The following is a 19,841-nucleotide window of genomic DNA, read 5'->3' as shown; positions in this document are numbered from 1 at the left end:
TTTCATATAGATCAACCTTAATGTCTTTTCTTGTATTTTCATTTTAGATTTCATATTAAGAAGGCTAATATTATATAACAAAAAAACTTGGAATCGATATTAATAAGTTTATTATTTTTCTTAAATTTAACTTTAATTTAATTTTGGTGAGGCTATATCCTTAAAAATAGATATTATATAGAAATTATACAAAATTTTGAGATTATATGAAAAAAAATTGGAGAGACATTTCCAAATATATTGAAATTTAAAAAAAAAATAGAAAGCATATGTAATTATAAATTTTTTGGAAGGTCATTTTCTATATTTATAGAATTACGTATAAAATGTAGGAAGTATTTTAAATTTTCAAAAAAATTTGGGCCGGCCATCGTGGTTCTGCCACTATCTCAATAGTATTTATAAAATATTATTATTTATAAATCAATTTAAATCATCTAAAATTATCTCAACATCCAAATCAAAACATGTATATTTAAATTCTAAACTCTTCTCAACTTATTATTATAATTTTTTTAAATTTTAATAAAAAATATAATAAATAATTTAATTTTTTTAATTTTAAAATAATAATAATATTAAAAAATAATATTTTATTATCTCAATTCAACTTAATTCATCATCTAAATGTTGTCAAAATTAGCAAGGACACAAACACTGGCTTGCTTATTCTTCCGAGCACAAAGCGACTGCCGTTTACACTTCGATTTGCACCTTGCGTAATTGTGTTTGGGCTGGCCTTGGAAAACACAGAGGGAGTTGAGAAGCGATGAGCTCCACCGCAATTCGAGCTCCTTCCTTTACGCTCTTCAGCTCTCTATCCAAAACCCCAAACCTCGGAAACGGGAAAAGTCCATCGCTTGGACCTGCGAGATGCGTCTTAGTGACTATGAGCAGCAGAGGCAAGAACCGGAAGCCGTTGCAGAAGGGGAGGAACCCCAGCATCGAAGCAATTCAAACGGTGCAGGCCTTGAAGCGAGCCCAGAAAGATCAGCATACGTTGGACCGAGTGTTTCATTCCAATTTCAAGCGCCTACTCAAGCTCGACATGATGGCCGTTCTTCGCGAACTTCTCCGCCAGAACCAATGCCTCTTGGCCCTCAAGGTTACCCATTTTCCCTTTTTCTATTACTCGTACTAGGAGTTTAGCGCAATTCCTTAACTTTCTAACCCCGATTGTTATGGTTTATAATCTACCAACTTCTAAGATTTGTGCCATTGCCTTTACCTAGGTTTTCGAAGATATTCGGAGGGAATTCTGGTATAAGCCTCAAGTCTCAGTTTATGCTGATATGGTTACCGTATTGGCTAGCAATGGATTGGTTGAACATGTTGAACTACTCATTCAATCATATTTGAAAATAGAAGCTGGCGACTTAGGGCCCGAGATCGAGGGCTTTAATACTCTCTTCAAAGCCTTGTTAAGTAGTAATAACACCAAGCTTGCAATGGAGTGCTACTGCCTGATGAAACAAGTTGGATGTGAACCAGATAAGTCATCCTTTAAGATACTCATAACTGGCTTAGAGTCAAAGGGAGAAACAGGTCCTTCGGTTATAATAAGGCAGGATGCTCAAATGTACTTCGGCGAATCTCTGGAGTTTCTGGACGATGAGGAAGAGATGATGGTGAGCAAATGATTGAGTTAAATGCCTTGTTTGCATGCTAACCAATTGTAATTTGCATGGTAGAATGAGTGGCCATCATTTTAGCCATCATTTTACTTCGACTGAAACAAAACCAATTGCAGTTTGCAAAAAAATAGTACCCATTTTGACGATGATTCTAACCATTTTATTTATCAGAAAATGATTCTAGCTATTTACTTGTGTGGTCTATGGCTATCATGTTGTCTTATTAGTTTCATGGCTAATGAAAGAGACGATAAATTCCTTTATTCCATTCGTTGCCATCTGGGTTAGAAAAGTTTCTAGCTGGTAGCTGAGTTGCCCCGTTTAGGGTGTTTCAAAATGATTTTATTACATCATGAAAACCTCACAACCGCACGATTTAGATAGAAAAAAATGGAATTGCATTTGTCACTGAGCAATGATGTTGCAGAAGAGAACTTTTGTCTGTCATCCAGTTTTATAACTGTGTTTGATTGTCTTCTATTTTCTCTTTTTGTCGGTTCTTTCTTGTAGACACAACAAGTACTGAGTGAATCACTTCCAAAGACAACCTAAGTCGTAAAGCGAGGATTGCTTGTCTAAGCCAGGATAAGTATAAACACGGTTACTTTCTAATAATTGCACATTCATCTACAATGATGATTTCTGTCAAGACATTATAAAGAGACAAAAATGGGGGACCCTGTTTTCCCAAAATTTTCAACTTTGTTTTACAACTGTCTACCCAATTCTTGACCATGAACTCAACCTGGTGGGATAGCTGGGAATTTAGAGGGAAAACAGAATAGAGATGCATGTGACCAGCTGCAAACATGTGCTTACATCCTCAATACTTATGAACTCATGATTAAGACTTCAAAAGTTTCAGGTTGCAAGCCACATTCCAGAAATGAAGCAATGAAATCTTTCAACTTCCAAATTTGAGTTCAGAAGCTTCTATTACTAGAATTGTTTCCCTTCAAATGTCTGACCGAACTGCCAGTTTGGTGGAGCAACATTATAAGATGCTAGTGTTCTTCCGCTACTGGCAGTCACCTCAAAAGATATAGGCTGCCCCTTGAGATTCACATTGCATTGCCAGTTTTGTCCCCAATTTCTTCCCATAGGTATCCATCCTGTTTTTGATCCTTTCACTTTCACAGCTACCACTTCACCATCCAAACCCACGTTGGCAATTAGAACTTGAAAGAAGCGTGAATCCCCCTGTAGATTGAATCTCAGTCCACCACTTCTTTCACACTTCACCCTACATAAAATTTGGCATAACAATGTTTCCCTTAATCTAGAAAACAGAAACTACCACAGCGAGAAGTCTACTTTTAACTTACCTATAAAAAAAAAAATAAAAAAATAAAAAAAAACCTATTTTTAACTTTGATATGTTACCTCCTGTACTGCACTGGAACAATATCAGCTCTTCTCTCAGCAATTTCAACAAATGCGGCCTCTGACATCTCAAAGTGTTCTTTGGGGAAATTGCACCAGCCACCATAATCGGCTGCCAGTCCATTGTTCGGAGGGCAGAAATCTGTGGCAGTGAGAATAATGGATGGACTCCCTTGCAGGCACCACAATATGTGGTCAACACATCTCACCTCGTAACAAGCTCCACAAGTGCTTCCCCTGTTGAACAAAATGGTGCTTAAGCCAGCACTGTACTTCCCATAACTAATCTTGTGGAGGTCTCCATAGCCACAAGCCCCTTCTGCAACGTCGTTAAATGGTAAACCCTTGATGGCTTCACTACTAAAGTTTTGAGTATTTTGTAAATGTGCAGCATCATTATGTAGCAAAGACGGCAACTTGACAACTTCAAGACTACAGGCAAGGAAAAAAGATTTACCTGTAATGATTGACCCATCTGTTTCTTTGGAGTATGTTGCAGTGGCAGTCTTCCATTCTTCATCCTCGGCGCCATTAATCTCGCATGATATCAGTAGAACCAAGAAGAAAACTGCGGCTCGAAGCGCATCCATTTACACTATCAAGATTTGAGGCCAAGGGTACCTCTGTTTTCTTTTTGTTGCTTTTGGGGCTTGTAGCCGAACCGAGGGGTAAAGAAAGCGCGCCTTTTGTTTGGTAGAGAATGACCTTGATCTCCTTGGTGCGGTGCAGTGAAGGATTGCTGATGGCGGATTAGAGCACTAGTGTCAACAACAAATTTTAGTCAATATTTAATTAAAATATTTACTTTTATAAATTTTTAACAACATTAATAACAGGCTTAACAAATCTATCATTATTTTATTAAAATATTAATTTTAAATTTTTTTATTTATTTTAATTCAATTAATTTATTGTATTAAAATTTATGATTCTATTAAAATTTATAATTATATTAATGTTTATTGTTGTATTAATATTTATTATTATATTAAACAATATATATTACATCACTAATTTAACAAATCCATTACACATCATTTAATATAAAAATTATTTATAATTACGATACATCTCACCCAGTCCTTTGAGTCCTCTCTCTCTCTCTCGTCGCAAAGGGGATCGTCGAGCACTTTGGTAGCTTGATCTTCCTGGTGGCAACACAGATTCAAGCAACGAACAGCATGCGAGGAGGTTTTCATCTTTTCTATACTGTACTTTAGATTCAAGCATAGCCTAACGAACAGGTTCTTCCCTTCAAACACTTTGGTTTTGCACTTCACATTTAAGCATAGCCCAACGGATTTTAGGTTCTTCACGATTCTTTCAACTGAAGATGAAATCGTGCTTTTGCTTTTGAGAAGAACCGATTACGGCTTCAAATTGGTACGCGCGAAATGAACAGCACGCGGGGAAGGAATTTTTTATTTCAAAATAATATCTTAGCCAGCAGCTATGGCTCGATATATTTGGCCGGATTGATGAAAGCTAAAATTATTGTAGTTTTGTTGAATTCATTACAATTTTTTTACATAATTTAGTTAAATTTTGGCTAAATTTTGAACTTTGAGCCTACTACTAATGTTCTTAGAAATCTTGAAAAAGTGAGAACTTTGACAAAGAGCTAACTAATACAGAGTCCTCAGTTCACATTGTGGGAACTTCAGCAGGGCGAAAACGAAGGGATTCTTGTTGGTCTATATAATACAAAATAGAGATATGCTATATGAACTCTCTTTCTTGTATCTTTTGTTCTTTTCAGCGGCGAAGGGAGACTTGAAAATGCTTGCGTTCGGCTACACTAGGAAGGAAAGGGTTTGTGGCTTTCTTACAGTGGCAGACAGTGGTAGCAGAAAGTCTTAAGAAAATCGATATTATTTTCTTTCTCGGGTTTGGAACCACTTCTAGGCAATCGATGTGGTTTTGGTCTTGGCTCTTCTTTTGAGAAGAAAACCGAAGAGAGACCTAGGCGGAAAGAAACTCTGTTTTGGGATTCGGACAAAACACAAGGGTTCCGATTTGGGAAATTGGCAGCCTGATCGCAAGTTGTGTTGCCTTTTCTTAAACAAAGGTTCTATGGGTTTTCAAAGAGTGAACTTGTCCATTGGGCCTACTTAGTGCCCAAAAATAAGGATGCGTTTGAATATTTGAATTGAGTGAAATTTTTTTATAAATAATAATGAATTAAGATGATATAATTAATTTTATAAGATCTATTTAAAATAAATTTAAATATGTTTAAATGTTAAAAAAGATTGTAGATTTAACATGTAAAGAAATGTTGAATTAAAAAAAAATATGAATCTCACATGTAAAAATATTTTGAATTAAGATAAATTTAATAATTTGAGAGTTGAATATTTAGATGTTAGATTTAATTTAAAATTAAATAGAACTGAATTAAACTCAAATAGTTTAACGCCTCAACCTCATCACATGCAATATAGGAAATTGTTGACAAAATTAATTTGATTAACAATTGTGTAAGCATATACTATTAATTAATGGTAGCTAATTTGATGGATATCCTAGTTTCTTCACCACATATATGGGATGAAGTCTTGGAAGGGGAATATTAACACGTTTGCTAATACAGATTCATATAAAAAGAAGGTTGATTTATCCCAAATATATTTAGAGAAATAATAATTGTAGTCGTGAGTGTGCAAACGCCGTGTAATCATTTTGAAAATAGTAAACAAATACGAAATTCACATGAAAAGAAAATTATTTTTTTTATAATAAATCTTACTCTTTTTTAAAGTGACTACACGTCATTTACGTACTTCACGATTATGTGTAGCATTACTCATATATTTAATGGCCAATTAACAATTCCTACCAGCAGAGCTGGTCCATATTTCATAACTCTGCATAAACAGAGCCATGTCTAGAAATTGAAACAAAGAAACCATTGACATCTCCTACCATTACAAACCCAAAAAAAAATAAAAAATCTTGCTTCTTGTTTGCCCAAAAAAGATGTGCACAAACACGAATCTCAAATGGAGAAAAATCCAAAAGGGAGGGAATTTATGAAACAAAATTTTGTATGACTTTAAATTTTGTTTGATATATATGCAAACTTGGTAGTTATCATACTATGATGTCTTTTAAAGAGACAATGCAGCTGACTGGGGTATTGTTGCCTTTATTTCTTATGACGATGGAATTGCACCCATTTCTGCTGTCGTTACTGCTGCTGCTCTTATCAAAGTGATATACATTGTATGTTCCCTGATCCAGTGTTCCTTCCCTGTAAACAAACACACTTTCATCCTCTTCCATACGACGCCACTTCCTCTTATGATCATGTACCGAGTGGAAAGGCATTCCCCTTCAAAAAATAAAATTAAGAAAGTAAATTCAGGGGCTATCACTCCATGCCATCGTTCAAAAACATGGCATTAATTTCGAGGAAATAAATGCTTCAAGTAAAAATGTTTCCTTTTCTAAGCCCCCATTAGCAACATACTCCAAACTTGAAATGGAAACTAATGAAATTTTGAACTAACTTGGTATTAGTATTCCTTAATATTCGGAGCTCTAAGATTTAAAACGAGAGAGGCGTAGACACATAATATGGAACACATTTGACTTTTTCCAATACAAAATGTGGGGTTTCAAGTACCAGGTGGCTCCAAATACTTGTCTATCTCATTCTTTTGGGATAATAATTTTATAAAATAAAAACAAATGCTGAAAGTATTCCTTTTTTCATGGAGTTTCAGATATACGTCAAGGTCCTATGACTCACCCAATGCATATGTGAGTGAAATCCAACTACAAAATTTGATTCGCATGGTACAAAAGTCTGAATTGAATGGAAAGCGGGTTAAAGAATGTTAAAAGCATGGTACTAGCTGCGGTAAAATAAAGTGTTGAAACGTGCGCATAAAAACAAACAGGCGAAGAGCAAAGTCAGGAATGACATCAAAAACAAAACAAGGCATATTAAAGATCGTGTATGAAAAGAAAATCAAGCATAAGTAAACAAATCCATACTCTAATTAAAGAAAACAAGAGATCCAAAAAAGCAAAGAGCGCTGAGCGAATCAACAAGAAAGGACCGGTACCTGATATGGAAGAGATCGGAGATGTCAGACAGGTCGATGTAGAAGTTAACGGCGTCAAGGAAGGCCCTGTAGGTGTAGATGTGAAGGCCGTCGATCCTCGGGTAGGGAAGCCTCGGCTTCGGCGGCGCCTCTGCAGGACTCAAACCCGAAGATGAATTGCTACGCCAGCTGCCTCCCGCCGTGTAGAGGTACTCCTTCCAAGGAATGGCGGCGTTGGGAGTGGAGGGAGGAAGGCCAACGAAGCCGAGTGTGGCCATGATTGGCTCGAGCTCCTCGTGGGTCATGATGGGCTTGAAGGTCCTAGTAAACCACAGGGCCAGCTTCCTCATACACAGTTTCATGTACTCAATCTCCCTCACTCTCTCCCTCTCCATCTCCCTCTCTGCTCGCGGGGGAGAGCGAGGTATTCGATTCGAGTGCGGGATTTTTGGAGGGGGGAGTCGTTCCTCACTTTGACATCCAACTTTCTCCTAATTACTGCGAAACCCTACAAGATTTGGATTTTAAAGGGGCGGAGCGGACGTTTTTGGCCTTAGAGCATTTGTATTGGATCCACTATTTTATTTTTTAAATTTTAATTAATATATAATTTTTTTACTTTTAACTACTTATTCATAACTTAAAATTTATATTGAATTAATAATCACATTCTTTATATTAATAAAATATTATTATTTTATATTTTTATATTTTTATAATTAATTAATTTTATTTTCATAACCTTCTATAATCTTCAATAATTATATTCATTTTTATTTTCACAATTTAATAAATAAAATTTCATCATACGATATCAAGGAAAAGAATTGCGAGAGAGAGAATGAGCCAAAATATAATAAACAATAGGTTTAGACTTACTACAGGACTTTTCATATTTGAAAAGAAAAATAAAATTACTGTAACTCATATTTGAAATAAAAAGTCTTTGACTAATTCAATGTAGGCCAGTTATTGTTAAAATTAGTCAAATATAAAGATGAAAATACATTTGACTAATCTAATGCCAATGCTCTTAACAGCTGCATGACACGTAGGCTACGTTCGAAGCATGAAATCAGTTAGCTCATTTGAGTTGCGTTGAAATTTAAGTTTAGCCTAAGATTCAAATTCACAATTTTTAAATCCTTAGACATCATTCAACCCAATAATTTTTTATACGTGAGATCTATAATTTTTTTTAACTCAATATTTATTTACACGCGAGATACGTAATATTTTTCAACTTTTTATAAATACGTCTAAACTCATCTTAAGAAAATATTCTAACCAAAAAGGGATTAACCAAATAATCTCACAAACTGATGTGACTTGATGTGGTTCGTTAGATTATAAAATTATTTTTATTATAAAGTAAATCTAACGGATCAAATAAAATCACATTAATTTATAAAATTATTTTTGTATAATTTTTTTATAGATATAACAATACTTCTATTATTCATAAAGAATTCGACTTATCTCATCTTAGCCCAACGTCTAAACACAACCTATAAACGGATAATATTTGAATTTTCGTAAGAGATTTTGTGGCGTTTAAATTACTAGTTAATCTTTAGATGACTTGTTAAAAAAATAAAAAAATAAATAAAAATATTTAGAGGACCCCTGGGTTAAGAACTTAAGAGGATGAACAGGAACCCTAACTTGGGTCACAAGCAAAGCTGCTGATGACTAAATTCAAATCTCCCATATCACTGCTATTATCTCACAATATTAGGTAAGGTTTGCTTCGTGGAATGAGTTGTTGGCTTTTCAGGTTTGCTTCACAATTTATAATAAAATTTATGAATATTGAATATCTCATGTCAAATTCTTATAGAAGTAAATTGCATTAGAATTAGAATAAAATCTTTACAACTTTTCAACACTTCACACTCTACATTTTTTTTAATTTTTATTATTTTTTCTTTTATCAAATATTTATTATATAAATAATAAATAGAAAATTTGAAATAATTTTTAAAAAATAAACTCAAAAAAAAATATTAAAAATTTTAAAAAATGTAGAGTGTGGATTGTGGTGGAGGTTGTGTAGCAAAAATCTTTTACTATTTTTGGTAAAAAAAATATCAACCCTATTTTGAATATAAATATAAAAATTTAGATTCATAAAATCTATTTTACATTAGGAAATATTTTATAAAAAAATATATTATCAAATCAAACACGGACAGTAAAATGAGGGAAGTTTTACATTTCAAAAGAAAAAAAAAATCTAGCAAAAACTCAAAACCGTGGAAGAAGATATTGAGCTTCAAGTTAATCGATTTTTTGGTCTAGAAGAATCGTAGATCTCCTCATTCGTCTTCGCGTGAACATGCAATATGTGGCTAAGATGATAAAAAGTCATGAATCTATTATTCAGAGGCAAAGTGAAGATTTGAATAGGCTGAAGCAAGAAATTCTTCAAGAAAAAAAATATTTATCCCTTAGGGAAGAAAATGACCCTCTAAATCTTAGGAGAAGGATCCAAGAAATTGTTGTGAGACTGAACAATTTCATGGAATGGGATGCCAAGATGGGAAAAATTTTTGGTGATCATACATCCATACATCCAAATATGAAGGGAATGATATTAGAGAAGATATATTTTACACTTCTGAGAGAACTAAGGAAAGAATTTTACATTGAGTTTGATTATTATGATTTAGAGTGGCTGACACATGAGATTGAGGGATGGATTATAAGATTGTGGAAGACTCCAGGTATATTGACAAGTTAGGCAGTGTAGAGGGCTCTGTAAGAGAGGGCATATGCGTAGTTCTCCTCATTTGTCTTCACATAAACAGCTGCGAGCAAGTAGCAAACGACGACGTTCTAATAATGCCACGTCGGACACGATGCCGCGAGAGTGTCTGCACGATTGCAAGTAGTATTTTTGTATTAAAAAATTAATATTTTTTATATAAATTTCATATTTTATTTTCTTTCCCGTCTCCCCAAAACGATCACGGTTGTAAATATTTCTCTCTTTATTCTCAGGCTGTCAGGCATCAATCCTCTTCCTCTTCATTGGTTCTCTCGTCTCTACTTCTACTGGAACAGAGGAAAAAACAAAAAAAAAAAAAAAAAGGAAAAAATGGAGCTCAGTTGCAGAGCAATCCTTTACTGCTGCTACTTCGCTTGTCTACTATTATTCATCTCATCGCCAAAAGCAACAGCCGAGGAAGACCCATCATCGGTTGTGTCGAGATTCCAGCAGTACCTTCAAATCAACACCGCCCAGCCTAGCCCCCACTACACTCAAGCAGCTGATTTCATCCTCTCCCAAGCCCAATCTCTTTCCCTCGAGACCCAGACCCTGGAGTTCGTCCAGGGCAAGCCTCTCATCCTCCTCAAGTGGCCGGGCTCTAATCCAGACCTCCCCTCTATCCTTCTCAACTCCCACACGGACGTCGTCCCGGTCGAGCAAGAGAAGTGGTCCCACCATCCCTTCGGGGCCCACCTCGATCGGCTGGGAAATATCTACGCCAGAGGGTCTCAGGACATGAAGTGCGTTGGCATGCAGTACCTCGAGGCCATTCGCAAGTTGAAGGCTTCTGGGTTCAAGCCTCTTCGCTCCGTTTACCTGTCCTTTGTTCCGGACGAGGAGATTGGTGGCCATGATGGTGCCGAGAAGTTTGCGGATTCCGATGTTTTCAAGAATTTGAACGTGGGCATCGTAGTCGACGAAGGTAAATCACTACGGTTCGTTTTGAGATTGGGTTGTACAAGGTGTTTGTGCTCTGTACGCTGTTTATATTAATCATTAGTGGTTGTAACTTGTATTCAAAACAGGGTTGGCTTCGCCCAATGAGAACTACAGGACGTTTTATGCGGAAAGATGCCCATGGTGGCTGGTGATTAAGGCTACTGGGCAACCAGGCCACGGGGCAAAGTTGTATGACAACACTGCCATGGAGAATCTGTTGAAAAGCATTGAGAGTGTGAGGAGGTTCCGGGCTTCGCAGTTTGATTTGGTGAAGGCAGGTTTGAGGGCAGAGGGCGAAGTGGTATCAGTTAACATGGTATTTTTGAAGGCGGGAACGCCATCTCCAACCGTAAGTTAGGATTTATTTTGGAGCTTTTTTTTTTTTCATGAATTTTTGTCACTTTAATTTATAATCGATATATTGGCACTTTGATTTTACATTAAGTCATTTATGAGTACTCCTGTGGCTATTCCAATCAGTTTCATGAGAGTTTTGTATGGTCAAACAAATTGCTTGAGCCATAAGCGAGACTGATTCGTGGATCCATCCTCCTGCCTGCTAGTGCTAGTAGGCAATTTCATTCATGAATATCCACTATGGTTGTTCACTCTACATGCATGACATCGCTTGTAATTGGTATTCGCTGCATAGCTTTGTCGAGTTGGGAGTTACACCCATAATTACGTTCGTAATATACAATGGACCAGTGAATTGGTGACATCTCAGATGTACTTATCGATCAGAGGTGTTACATGAAGACCCAAGGACATGGCTTACTCTTGTTGTCATCACAATGATATATATGTCCACAATTTAACACTTGCAAGTTTCTTCCTTCTTGCACATCAGGGTTTTGTCATGAATTTACAGCCATCTGAAGCAGAAGCAGGTTTTGATGTTCGAGTGCCACCAACTGCTGATCCAGAATCTTTGGAGAGACGGATTACTGAAGAATGGGCACCTGCTTCACGCAATATGACATTCCAGGTAGTAATCACCAGGCTAAAATTTTGCTTTTTTGAACCATATTAGCATAACAAGAAGGAGATCTTTCCTTGGTGATTACCAGGAAGCTTTAATAATTTCTCTATAAAGTTGTGGGAAGCCACGACCTTATTTAAGAGTGAGCTTAAAAACTGTAAAACTAGGATACAGAGTGTTGTTAGTTACCATGCAATTAAGGGGAGAATTTACTTCAAAATAATGTGAATTTTGAAATAGGATAAGCTTCACAACAGCAGTTATGCTTAATCAAATAAGGGTTTTTCTCAGTTATGCTCAATCAAATAAGTGAAAAAGCATTTGGGTTGTGCATTTCAAATGTGAGACTTGACACTTAAAATGCACTTCTATCATATTCGCGCCTCTATCATACTTCTTCTGTGGGACTTAGTGGGCATCGCACTGAGGGCCAATAATTTAGGAATGTTGGTTTTCTTGGAGGGAATGGAGTGCTCCTCCATTGTTATTATCGCTGTTGTGATTGCTATCATTATTTCTCTCCCATGCTAGTTTTCTGATGTATTTGTACCTTGGGCAGTTTAAGCAGAAGGTTTCTGTGCATGATAATTTTGGGAAGCCAGTCCTCACAGCAACAGACAGTTCTAACCCTTGGTGGGCCCTACTTGAAGAAGCTGTCAGAAAAGCTGGTGGAAAACTTGGTCGGCCAGAAATATTTCCTGCCTCAACAGATGCTCGCTACTTCCGGCAACAAGGCTTGCCAGCAATTGGCTTCTCACCTATGGCAAACACTCCTATTCTTCTCCATGATCATAATGAGGTGACTATGTTTTTTTAACATTTTTAGAGAAACAAATTCAATATCATTTCCAATCTTACTAATAAATTTCTTTTACCTATATAAGAAAAAAATTACTCACTTAAGGTTTGAGCAAAACCTGCTATCAAGAGAATAACTACAAAAGAAATGCCCTTTCTATACAGACCACTGTTATTTACATCTCAAAGATGGACATCCTGCTTTTTCCACAACCAAAGTCTCTTTATCTGTTTAGGGAGTTCCTTAATATGCAGCCACATCTTGTTAAGAACTTTAGCACCGATTTTAGTAAGAAAGCCTGCAGCTCCATTAACCTCCCGATATACATGCCCAATTAACAACCAACTGTGAATCCGATTCAAGGTCCATCAATCTTAGCCGTAATAAAAAAAGAAATAAGCAATCACTCATAGATTTAACCTTTGACAAACTATTAGAACCAATTCCCTAACATCCTGAGGAGGCTGCAACAAAATTTCATCCTGCATCCCTTATAACAATTCCACTGCCTCCACTCATCCCTGGATTTCCAACTACCATCCACATTCAATTTTAGTCTACAATTAGCTGGCCTTATCCATTTCGTAATTTGCTATTAGGAGTAGCATACATTTGAATGAGGCTTAGCCAATAAAGCTTTATCTTCAAAACTATAACCTCCTTTGACTCCTTGCTATCTTCTGTTCTAGCTTTACACCTAAACCATAAACACCAACTGATAATGGATGGTAAAAGCCCCACCATAATACCCAACTGTGAAGATCTTCCAGCCCTTTGAAACCACGTGGACACTTGAGCCAACCAAGACTGGGTTGATAAAACTTGATACCCAGTATATCAGACAAAAAACCACCATATGTAAGAGGCATAAGGACCATTAATTAGCACATTACCAAGAAAATCTTCCCCAGGTTCTTCGCAGTAGTTGCATTTGGATGCTAAAGAAATAAAGCATTGCTGAATTCTAGCATCAAATGATAACCTTTGAAGAAACTTCTCTACTTGAAAATAGAAATTTTCAGAGGAACATATTTGAACCACACCCATTTACTCCATGGAAGTCTGTTCATCATTTCTCACCAGCGCCAAGGAGATCCTGTTAAAATGAGCCGTCTTTTTAGCTGCTGTCCAGATTGGTGCATCTTTTTAGAAGTTAATTTCAGATGTTTAGACATCAATTGAGCTGTCAATTCCTCCCTAACACACTTGGAACGGTTGAGAATTCCTTGCGTTTGTTCAACATTTTGTTTGCTATAAACACATACTTGTTTAATGGATATTTGCACAGCCCATGAATCTTCCTATTCTATATGCTGTATGATCATCTCTGGAAATCATGACACCTATTTTATTGGTACCTAGAAGATATGACACATTATTACACTCTTCTCTCAAGAAAGACAAACAAGATTCTTTTATTTGATTCTTTGGCTTGCTTCTTACTTGGATAATAGACATTTATTTTATTAAATGCTTTTCTGAAGTGCTTTTGACCTGCCAAAGGACTGGTTTCTTAATGCTTGCTGCATCACAAGTCAGACTTGAGTTTACATATTTCATTTTCAACATGCAACCCATTATTCTGTAACTATTGTATTTTCCATCCTGTTGCAGTTTCTAAACCAAGATGAGTACTTGAAAGGAATTGATATCTATGTGTCAATAATCAAAGCTTATGCATCTTATGTTGAGCGCACAAGAGAGGAAGGCTCCAGAGATGAGTTGTAAGGGAGCAGGGGGATAATCCCAATCTCAAGACAAACATGCCTGATATCAGTTTTTGCCTCTTGTATAATGGGAGTTGAGTTCTCCCAGACTCCCAATGTTTATCAATAAGAACGGGAGCGGGGTGTTTGACTATCATCTATGCTCAAAAAGACTGATCAATAACATTGCTTGCTGTCACTGAATGGTTTGATAAATGGATCTAGTTTTGGTGTAAAATATCATCCTATCACTAGTCACTGGGTATTTTGTTTACAACTGCTTTTGGCATTCTTTACATTGACTGAAAACATATGCACCATGAAACAAATCATTCTGTGCTTACTTCATCAAATTAATTAGTGTTGTACATCTGATTGCTCTTGATCACAATTTTAATAAGTAAAATCTTTTCTGGCGCACATCCTGTGCTCACGATTGGGGACCAGTGATCCTATCTTTGTGCTGTTTGTTGGCTCTTATATTTTAGGTCAGAGGTCATTCACAGCTTTTGATGACAGTGACCGTCTGGATGCGCAGTTATCCTGGGAGTCCAGCAATTTTATGGTTTATTTCCACTGCTTATATTGATACTCCCAGGAAATGTAGGCAGTAAGAGCTCACGCACTCTTCCCCTTGTGCTACCAATAATCCCCGCAAGAGCAGAGCCCATTCTGAAAATGATGGTACCGAATAGGATCTCTAATCACTATAGTTCGCTGCTCCATCTTTGATATTAGTTTTGCGAAAATATGACAGTCTCCACAAATCCTGATGTTTTTCCTGATCCTGATAGTCTTCTCCCTTGATAGCATCATCATACCATAGATGATCGCAAGTTTCTCGCTGTGGTACCTCAGGGAGTCTTCCCTCTGTTCACCCTCAAGATCTTGCAAAACAAAATTCGTGTCGGGGACATAACCCAGTCCCATCAATCTATGAATCAACTGGTTTAGCTGCCTGTTGATTTCCTCTATTTGTGGATGCGAGCTATCTCCTAAAATAAAAGCATGTATCTTTTTGTTCACTTCAATCCAGCTACAGCCTGGTTCTTTCCTGATTCCTCTAGCTTTCATGGTCATCCTAACTTCTGCAACATCATCCCACCTTTGAGAGTTCGCATATATATTAGATAACAATATGTAGGTTCCTGCATCTTCAGGATCCAGTTTTAGAACTTGTTTGGCAGCATGTATGGCTAGATCCACTTTCCGGTGAACCCTGCATGCACCAAGCAAGGTTCTCCATGTCACAGCATCTGCTTCACAGTCCATTTCTTGAATTAACTTAATTGCTTGGTCAAGCTTCCCAGCCCTTCCAAGTAAATCAATAATGCAACCATAATGCTCTCTTCCTGGATCGATCCCAAAAAGTTTCTTCATCGATTGGAAGTAGTACGACCCATCTTCTACAAGACCGGCATGGCTACAGGCAAAAAGAACCCCAAGAATGGTTATGTAGTTTGGTTTTACTCCCGACTCTTTCATGGATTGAAACAAATTCAGTGCCTCCCGGCTGAAACCGTTTTGGGCTAACCCAGCAATCATTGTGCTCCAAGAGATTACGTCCTTCTCCAACATCCTAGTAAAAACATAGTTTGAGTCTTCCAAACTGCCGCACTTGCAATACATGTCCAGAAGTGCATTATTAAGAATTAGGTCTTGATCAAACTTCAATACCTGAACATGGACTTGTCTGCCTAATTCCAGAAGCGCCAATCCGGTGCAGGCCCTCAAAACGCTAGTTAGCGTTGACTGATCAGGTGGGAAACCAGCTCTCTTCATGCTCTTATATAGATACAAGGCTTCGTCTCCATCAGTGTTTTGAGCAAATCCACCTATGATAGAATTCCAAACGACCAAATCTCCAGTCACCATCTCATTGAAAACGCCCAGTGCGTCATGCAACTCACCAAATTTTGAGTAAATATCAATAAGAGCGCTTCGAACAAATACATCAGATTCTAATCCAGCTTTAAGTATGCTGGAATGCAGCTGTCTGAGATTCGACAATCCATTGCAGGCTCTCAAAACTGAAGAGTAAGTGAACATATTAGGCATGACGCCTTCTCTTAACATCTGAATCAAAAACTCCAACGCCTTGTAATTGAGCTTAGCATTACTGTAAGCCGATATCATGGTCGTCCACGTAACAACATTCCTTTCAGGCATTTGGTCAAACAAGGCCTGTGCTTCGTCCAAGAGGGAAAATTTTACGTACATATTGAGGAGAATGTTGGTGAGAAAGGTGTTGGGCCGGTGCCCATTTGAAAAAACGTGGTTATGAACGAGCTTGCCTTCTTTGAGAGCCCCGCGAGCCAAGCAGCACTTGATTAGCTCCGAATAGGTGATAGAATCGGCCCAGATGCCGTGTCTTTGAATGGCGTCCATGGCCTTCATGGCTCTTGGGAGGTCTCGCTGATAGCAGAAGTTGGTGAACTCGTCAAGCAGAGAGAAGAAGCCTGCAGACACATCCCGGGACCCAATGGCTGCGAGAGAGAAAGGACATGATAGCGAAAGCGAAGCCGATGATGCCATACTTTTAAGCTTTGAAATTGCTTTCATGGCTCTATACACGACCAGGGAAATTGAAACTAAATGTTTAAACCAGTTGGAGCATTGAAAAACAGAAACTTTGAATGATAAAGCTCGCGGCTTTGCAGCCGTTGCTGCTTAACGTTGGCATCTGCTGTGGTCTCCGGTTCTTTGAGGAGGAACGCACCCGATTATTCAGAGCCCTCTTCCAATGGCTTAATTATAGGCTAATGAATTACTACTTTCATTCTCACCAATACACTTAAATAAATTTGGATTTCAATCTCCAAAAAAATATATAATTATAATATAGTAATAAAAATTATTATTATTATTATTGAAAAAGTTTATTTATAAGTCATAGGTAAAGCAAACATTTTATGTTGTTAACATTGCAATAATTGATTTATAACAACATTTTAAAATTAAAATATCTTACTAATCAAATTTTGTGTGCTTAACAAGATTTAGGCCTAATTTGAGTACTCAAGTATTCTCATGTATTAGTGAAGTAATGAATACTTTACTATTATTTATTATTATTTTTCATAAATTTTCACTACTATTTAATATTTTATTATTATAATTTTATTATTTTTTTACTATTATTCATAAAATGCTTTAGAATACCTCACCACCACCCAAAGTAAGTTAGAAAAACTCGAAGTGTGCATAGAAGGAGTTTGAGACCTGCCATTGTGATCCGAGGACGTAGACCGTAGACGAGCGGGCGTGGATCCAATCAAACAAACGATCCAGTCCACAATGTGACATTCGCATTCCTCCTCTCTCTCTCTCTCTCTCTTCCCCGTCATGCACGAAATTCCATCCTTCACATTGGGTCCTACTGGCTACTAAAAATTGAGTCACTTCTTCATCTAGAACCCATATCTTCCCTCCCCTCGCGACAGCGCAGAAACTTATCCATCCGAGAAATAAGAAGAGATAGACAGAGATTTCAAAGCAGAATACATTAGTTTGGGAGGGGGGCGACGAAGAGATAGATGTCTTTGAGAATAAAAGCGGTGGTCGACAAGTTCGTGCAGGAGCTGAAGGAAGCACTGGATGCGGATATAAAGGACCAAATCATGAAGGAGAGAGAGATGCAGAGCTACATTGATGAGCGCGAACGTGAAGTCGCCGAGCGTGAAGCCGCTTGGAAGGTCGAACTTTCTCGTCGCGAGGTAAACAATATTCCTTCATCTTTTATTTCCTATTTTGGCTTGTTATGCTATACCCCTCAACCCCCCTTCCCTTTCTACTCTCTTATTTTCTTTTCTTTTAGCCTTTTTAATTTTTACTCAACTAAATTCAAAGCCGATTGAATTAATAGCAATGAATATCAACCTAATGCCCGTAATCCTATATCTGTTGTGTTTTTTTATACTTGCAATGATATTGGGATATTGAGTGGGGCTTTTGAAGCCATTTGAGGGTCAATTTTTTTCAATGGAATCAATATGCTTTCTTCCAAACCATATTAGTTAACGTTTCTTTCAACTAAAAAAGAGATCATCATCTATTGCAGTTCGATATTTAGTTCGTATTTATGGAGTTTCTTGGTTTAAGTTTCTCATCAATTCATCCTCTGCAGGCATCATAGTATCATTAGGAACTTTTTTTTACCTTGGTAGTATGATGAGGAACTGAGTTAGCACAAAATTAAAAATGTTGCACATTTTAGTTAAATTCTCAAAATTATACGTTTGTTGGATTGAAACTATGGTACCCCGAATTAGATTGTGAAAGCATTACATGGGCATGTGTGGTGTCTGCAGGTTGAATGTGCAGTTGTGCACTAAGTCTATGTGTGGAATATTCAACCTCTATGTTTGTATGTTTTTTCTTTCTATTTCCTTTCCCCAAGCTGCTTAAGATCAAATTCTTCGCCACTAGGGTGCAACGTGGAAACATATGTCACCTTATGCCATCTCATTATGGCTGCTCGCTCCCTAGTGGACATGCCATATGGAAACATTGTAATTGACATCAAAATCTTTGAAATACATTGCTCAAGTTTTATTTGGCATGGCAACTCTAAGACCCTCAGACCTCAGTTATAGTTGTTCAACAAATTCCATTCATTGATACAACTTGATTTTCTGTTGCAATAAACTGTAGAAAAATTAGCAGGTCCAACTGTTATTTTTCTATCAGCTGTGCAAAATTTTTGTTAGACATTGTGTTTCTTCACCGGCGTTGACACTTGATACCGCTCTCATAAGACCAGATCAGAATGTTGATTTACATCTGTCAGGAAACTCAATGGTCCTTTGCTTTTCTGGATACATGAAACCTGATCTAATGATGACAATTTGACTTTCTTAATTATTGTGGTGATCAGTATCCGATAATTCTAATCGAATAAGAAGTTGATGCATGTTAAACAAATGGAAATAAGCTAACAACTTTGGAAAATGTATGTTGTAGGTACACATCTTTCCATTAGTTAACATGGTTTACCACATGAATAAATGCAGGTACGGGTTATTCATGTTTTAGGGTCTCAGACATTACTTTTATCTTCCAGGCAGAGATTGCACGACAAGAAATGAGGCTTAAGATGGAGAGAGAAAATCTTGAGAAAGAGAAAAGTGTTCTAATGGGAACTGCATCAAATCAAGACAATCAAGATGGAGCTCTTGAAATCACTGTAAGCGGTGAAAAGTATCGATGCCTCAGGTTTGCAAAGGCAAAAAAATGAGGTCTTACCTGGAAGGGTGGAAAAAGAAAGAAAGAAAGAAAGAAATCCATGGTTGGGTGTGATTTCTTCTTTCCCGTAAACTTGCCTTAACCAATGTTCTTGTTAAGATTCTTCATTCTTTTGGATGCTTCAAATATGTACATTTAGGTACCCCCACTATAATCTGAATTGGCCTTGTCTCTGGACTTATTATTTAATTCAAGAAAAATTTTATTATTAAGTCGGCGTGTAAAGCATATTTAGTAAAGTATTTACATGGCATAATTTAATTTAGAATATAAATTTTAAAATTTGAATATTACAAATCATATTTTACCATTTAAATAACATGGATGGT

The 19,841-nt window shown here is 36.9% G+C and overlaps 6 protein-coding genes across 6 annotated transcripts; 3 read left to right on the top strand and 3 right to left on the bottom strand.

Moving 5' to 3' along the window:
* The first annotated feature begins 645 nt into the window (after positions 1-645).
* Positions 646-2,673, top strand: LOC121256037 (protein THYLAKOID ASSEMBLY 8, chloroplastic-like). The gene is made up of 3 exons (XM_041156647.1): positions 646-1,105; positions 1,233-1,628; positions 2,145-2,673. The coding sequence occupies exons 1-3, from the start codon at positions 770-772 to the stop codon at positions 2,184-2,186; spliced, it is 774 nt and encodes a 257-aa protein (XP_041012581.1). The 5' UTR covers positions 646-769; the 3' UTR covers positions 2,187-2,673.
* Positions 2,574-3,767, bottom strand: LOC121256038 (expansin-A16-like). Its single transcript, XM_041156648.1, has 3 exons — positions 3,475-3,767; positions 3,018-3,336; positions 2,574-2,877 (listed from the first exon to the last, which is right to left on the bottom strand). The coding sequence occupies exons 1-3, from the start codon at positions 3,605-3,607 to the stop codon at positions 2,574-2,576; spliced, it is 756 nt and encodes a 251-aa protein (XP_041012582.1). The 5' UTR covers positions 3,608-3,767.
* A 2,300-nt stretch (positions 3,768-6,067) lies between these two features.
* On the bottom strand, positions 6,068-7,583 carry LOC121256036. The gene is made up of 2 exons (XM_041156645.1): positions 7,091-7,583; positions 6,068-6,351 (listed from the first exon to the last, which is right to left on the bottom strand). The coding sequence occupies exons 1-2, from the start codon at positions 7,462-7,464 to the stop codon at positions 6,111-6,113; spliced, it is 615 nt and encodes a 204-aa protein (XP_041012579.1). The 5' UTR covers positions 7,465-7,583; the 3' UTR covers positions 6,068-6,110.
* A 2,494-nt stretch (positions 7,584-10,077) lies between these two features.
* Positions 10,078-14,506, top strand: LOC121256035 (aminoacylase-1). Its single transcript, XM_041156644.1, has 5 exons — positions 10,078-10,764; positions 10,868-11,130; positions 11,632-11,769; positions 12,323-12,562; positions 14,177-14,506. Exons 1-5 carry the CDS (start codon positions 10,170-10,172, stop codon positions 14,288-14,290), a joined length of 1,350 nt encoding a protein of 449 aa, XP_041012578.1. The 5' UTR covers positions 10,078-10,169; the 3' UTR covers positions 14,291-14,506.
* On the bottom strand, positions 14,494-17,029 carry LOC121256034 (pentatricopeptide repeat-containing protein At2g03880, mitochondrial). The gene has a single exon (XM_041156643.1). The coding sequence runs from the start codon at positions 16,828-16,830 to the stop codon at positions 14,908-14,910; it is 1,923 nt and encodes a 640-aa protein (XP_041012577.1). The 5' UTR covers positions 16,831-17,029; the 3' UTR covers positions 14,494-14,907.
* Positions 17,030-17,516: 487 nt separating this feature from the next.
* Positions 17,517-19,721, top strand: LOC121256033. The gene is made up of 2 exons (XM_041156642.1): positions 17,517-17,984; positions 19,331-19,721. Exons 1-2 carry the CDS (start codon positions 17,805-17,807, stop codon positions 19,502-19,504), a joined length of 354 nt encoding a protein of 117 aa, XP_041012576.1. The 5' UTR covers positions 17,517-17,804; the 3' UTR covers positions 19,505-19,721.
* Positions 19,722-19,841: the final 120 nt, after the last annotated feature.

The sequence above is a fragment of the Juglans microcarpa x Juglans regia genome, chromosome 3D (genome assembly GCF_004785595.1).
Source record: "Juglans microcarpa x Juglans regia isolate MS1-56 chromosome 3D, Jm3101_v1.0, whole genome shotgun sequence".
In the NCBI taxonomy this organism is placed as follows: Eukaryota; Viridiplantae; Streptophyta; class Magnoliopsida; order Fagales; family Juglandaceae; genus Juglans; species Juglans microcarpa x Juglans regia.
Note: the sequence above shows the minus strand (reverse complement) of the source record. Positions and strands in the feature narration are given on the sequence as shown.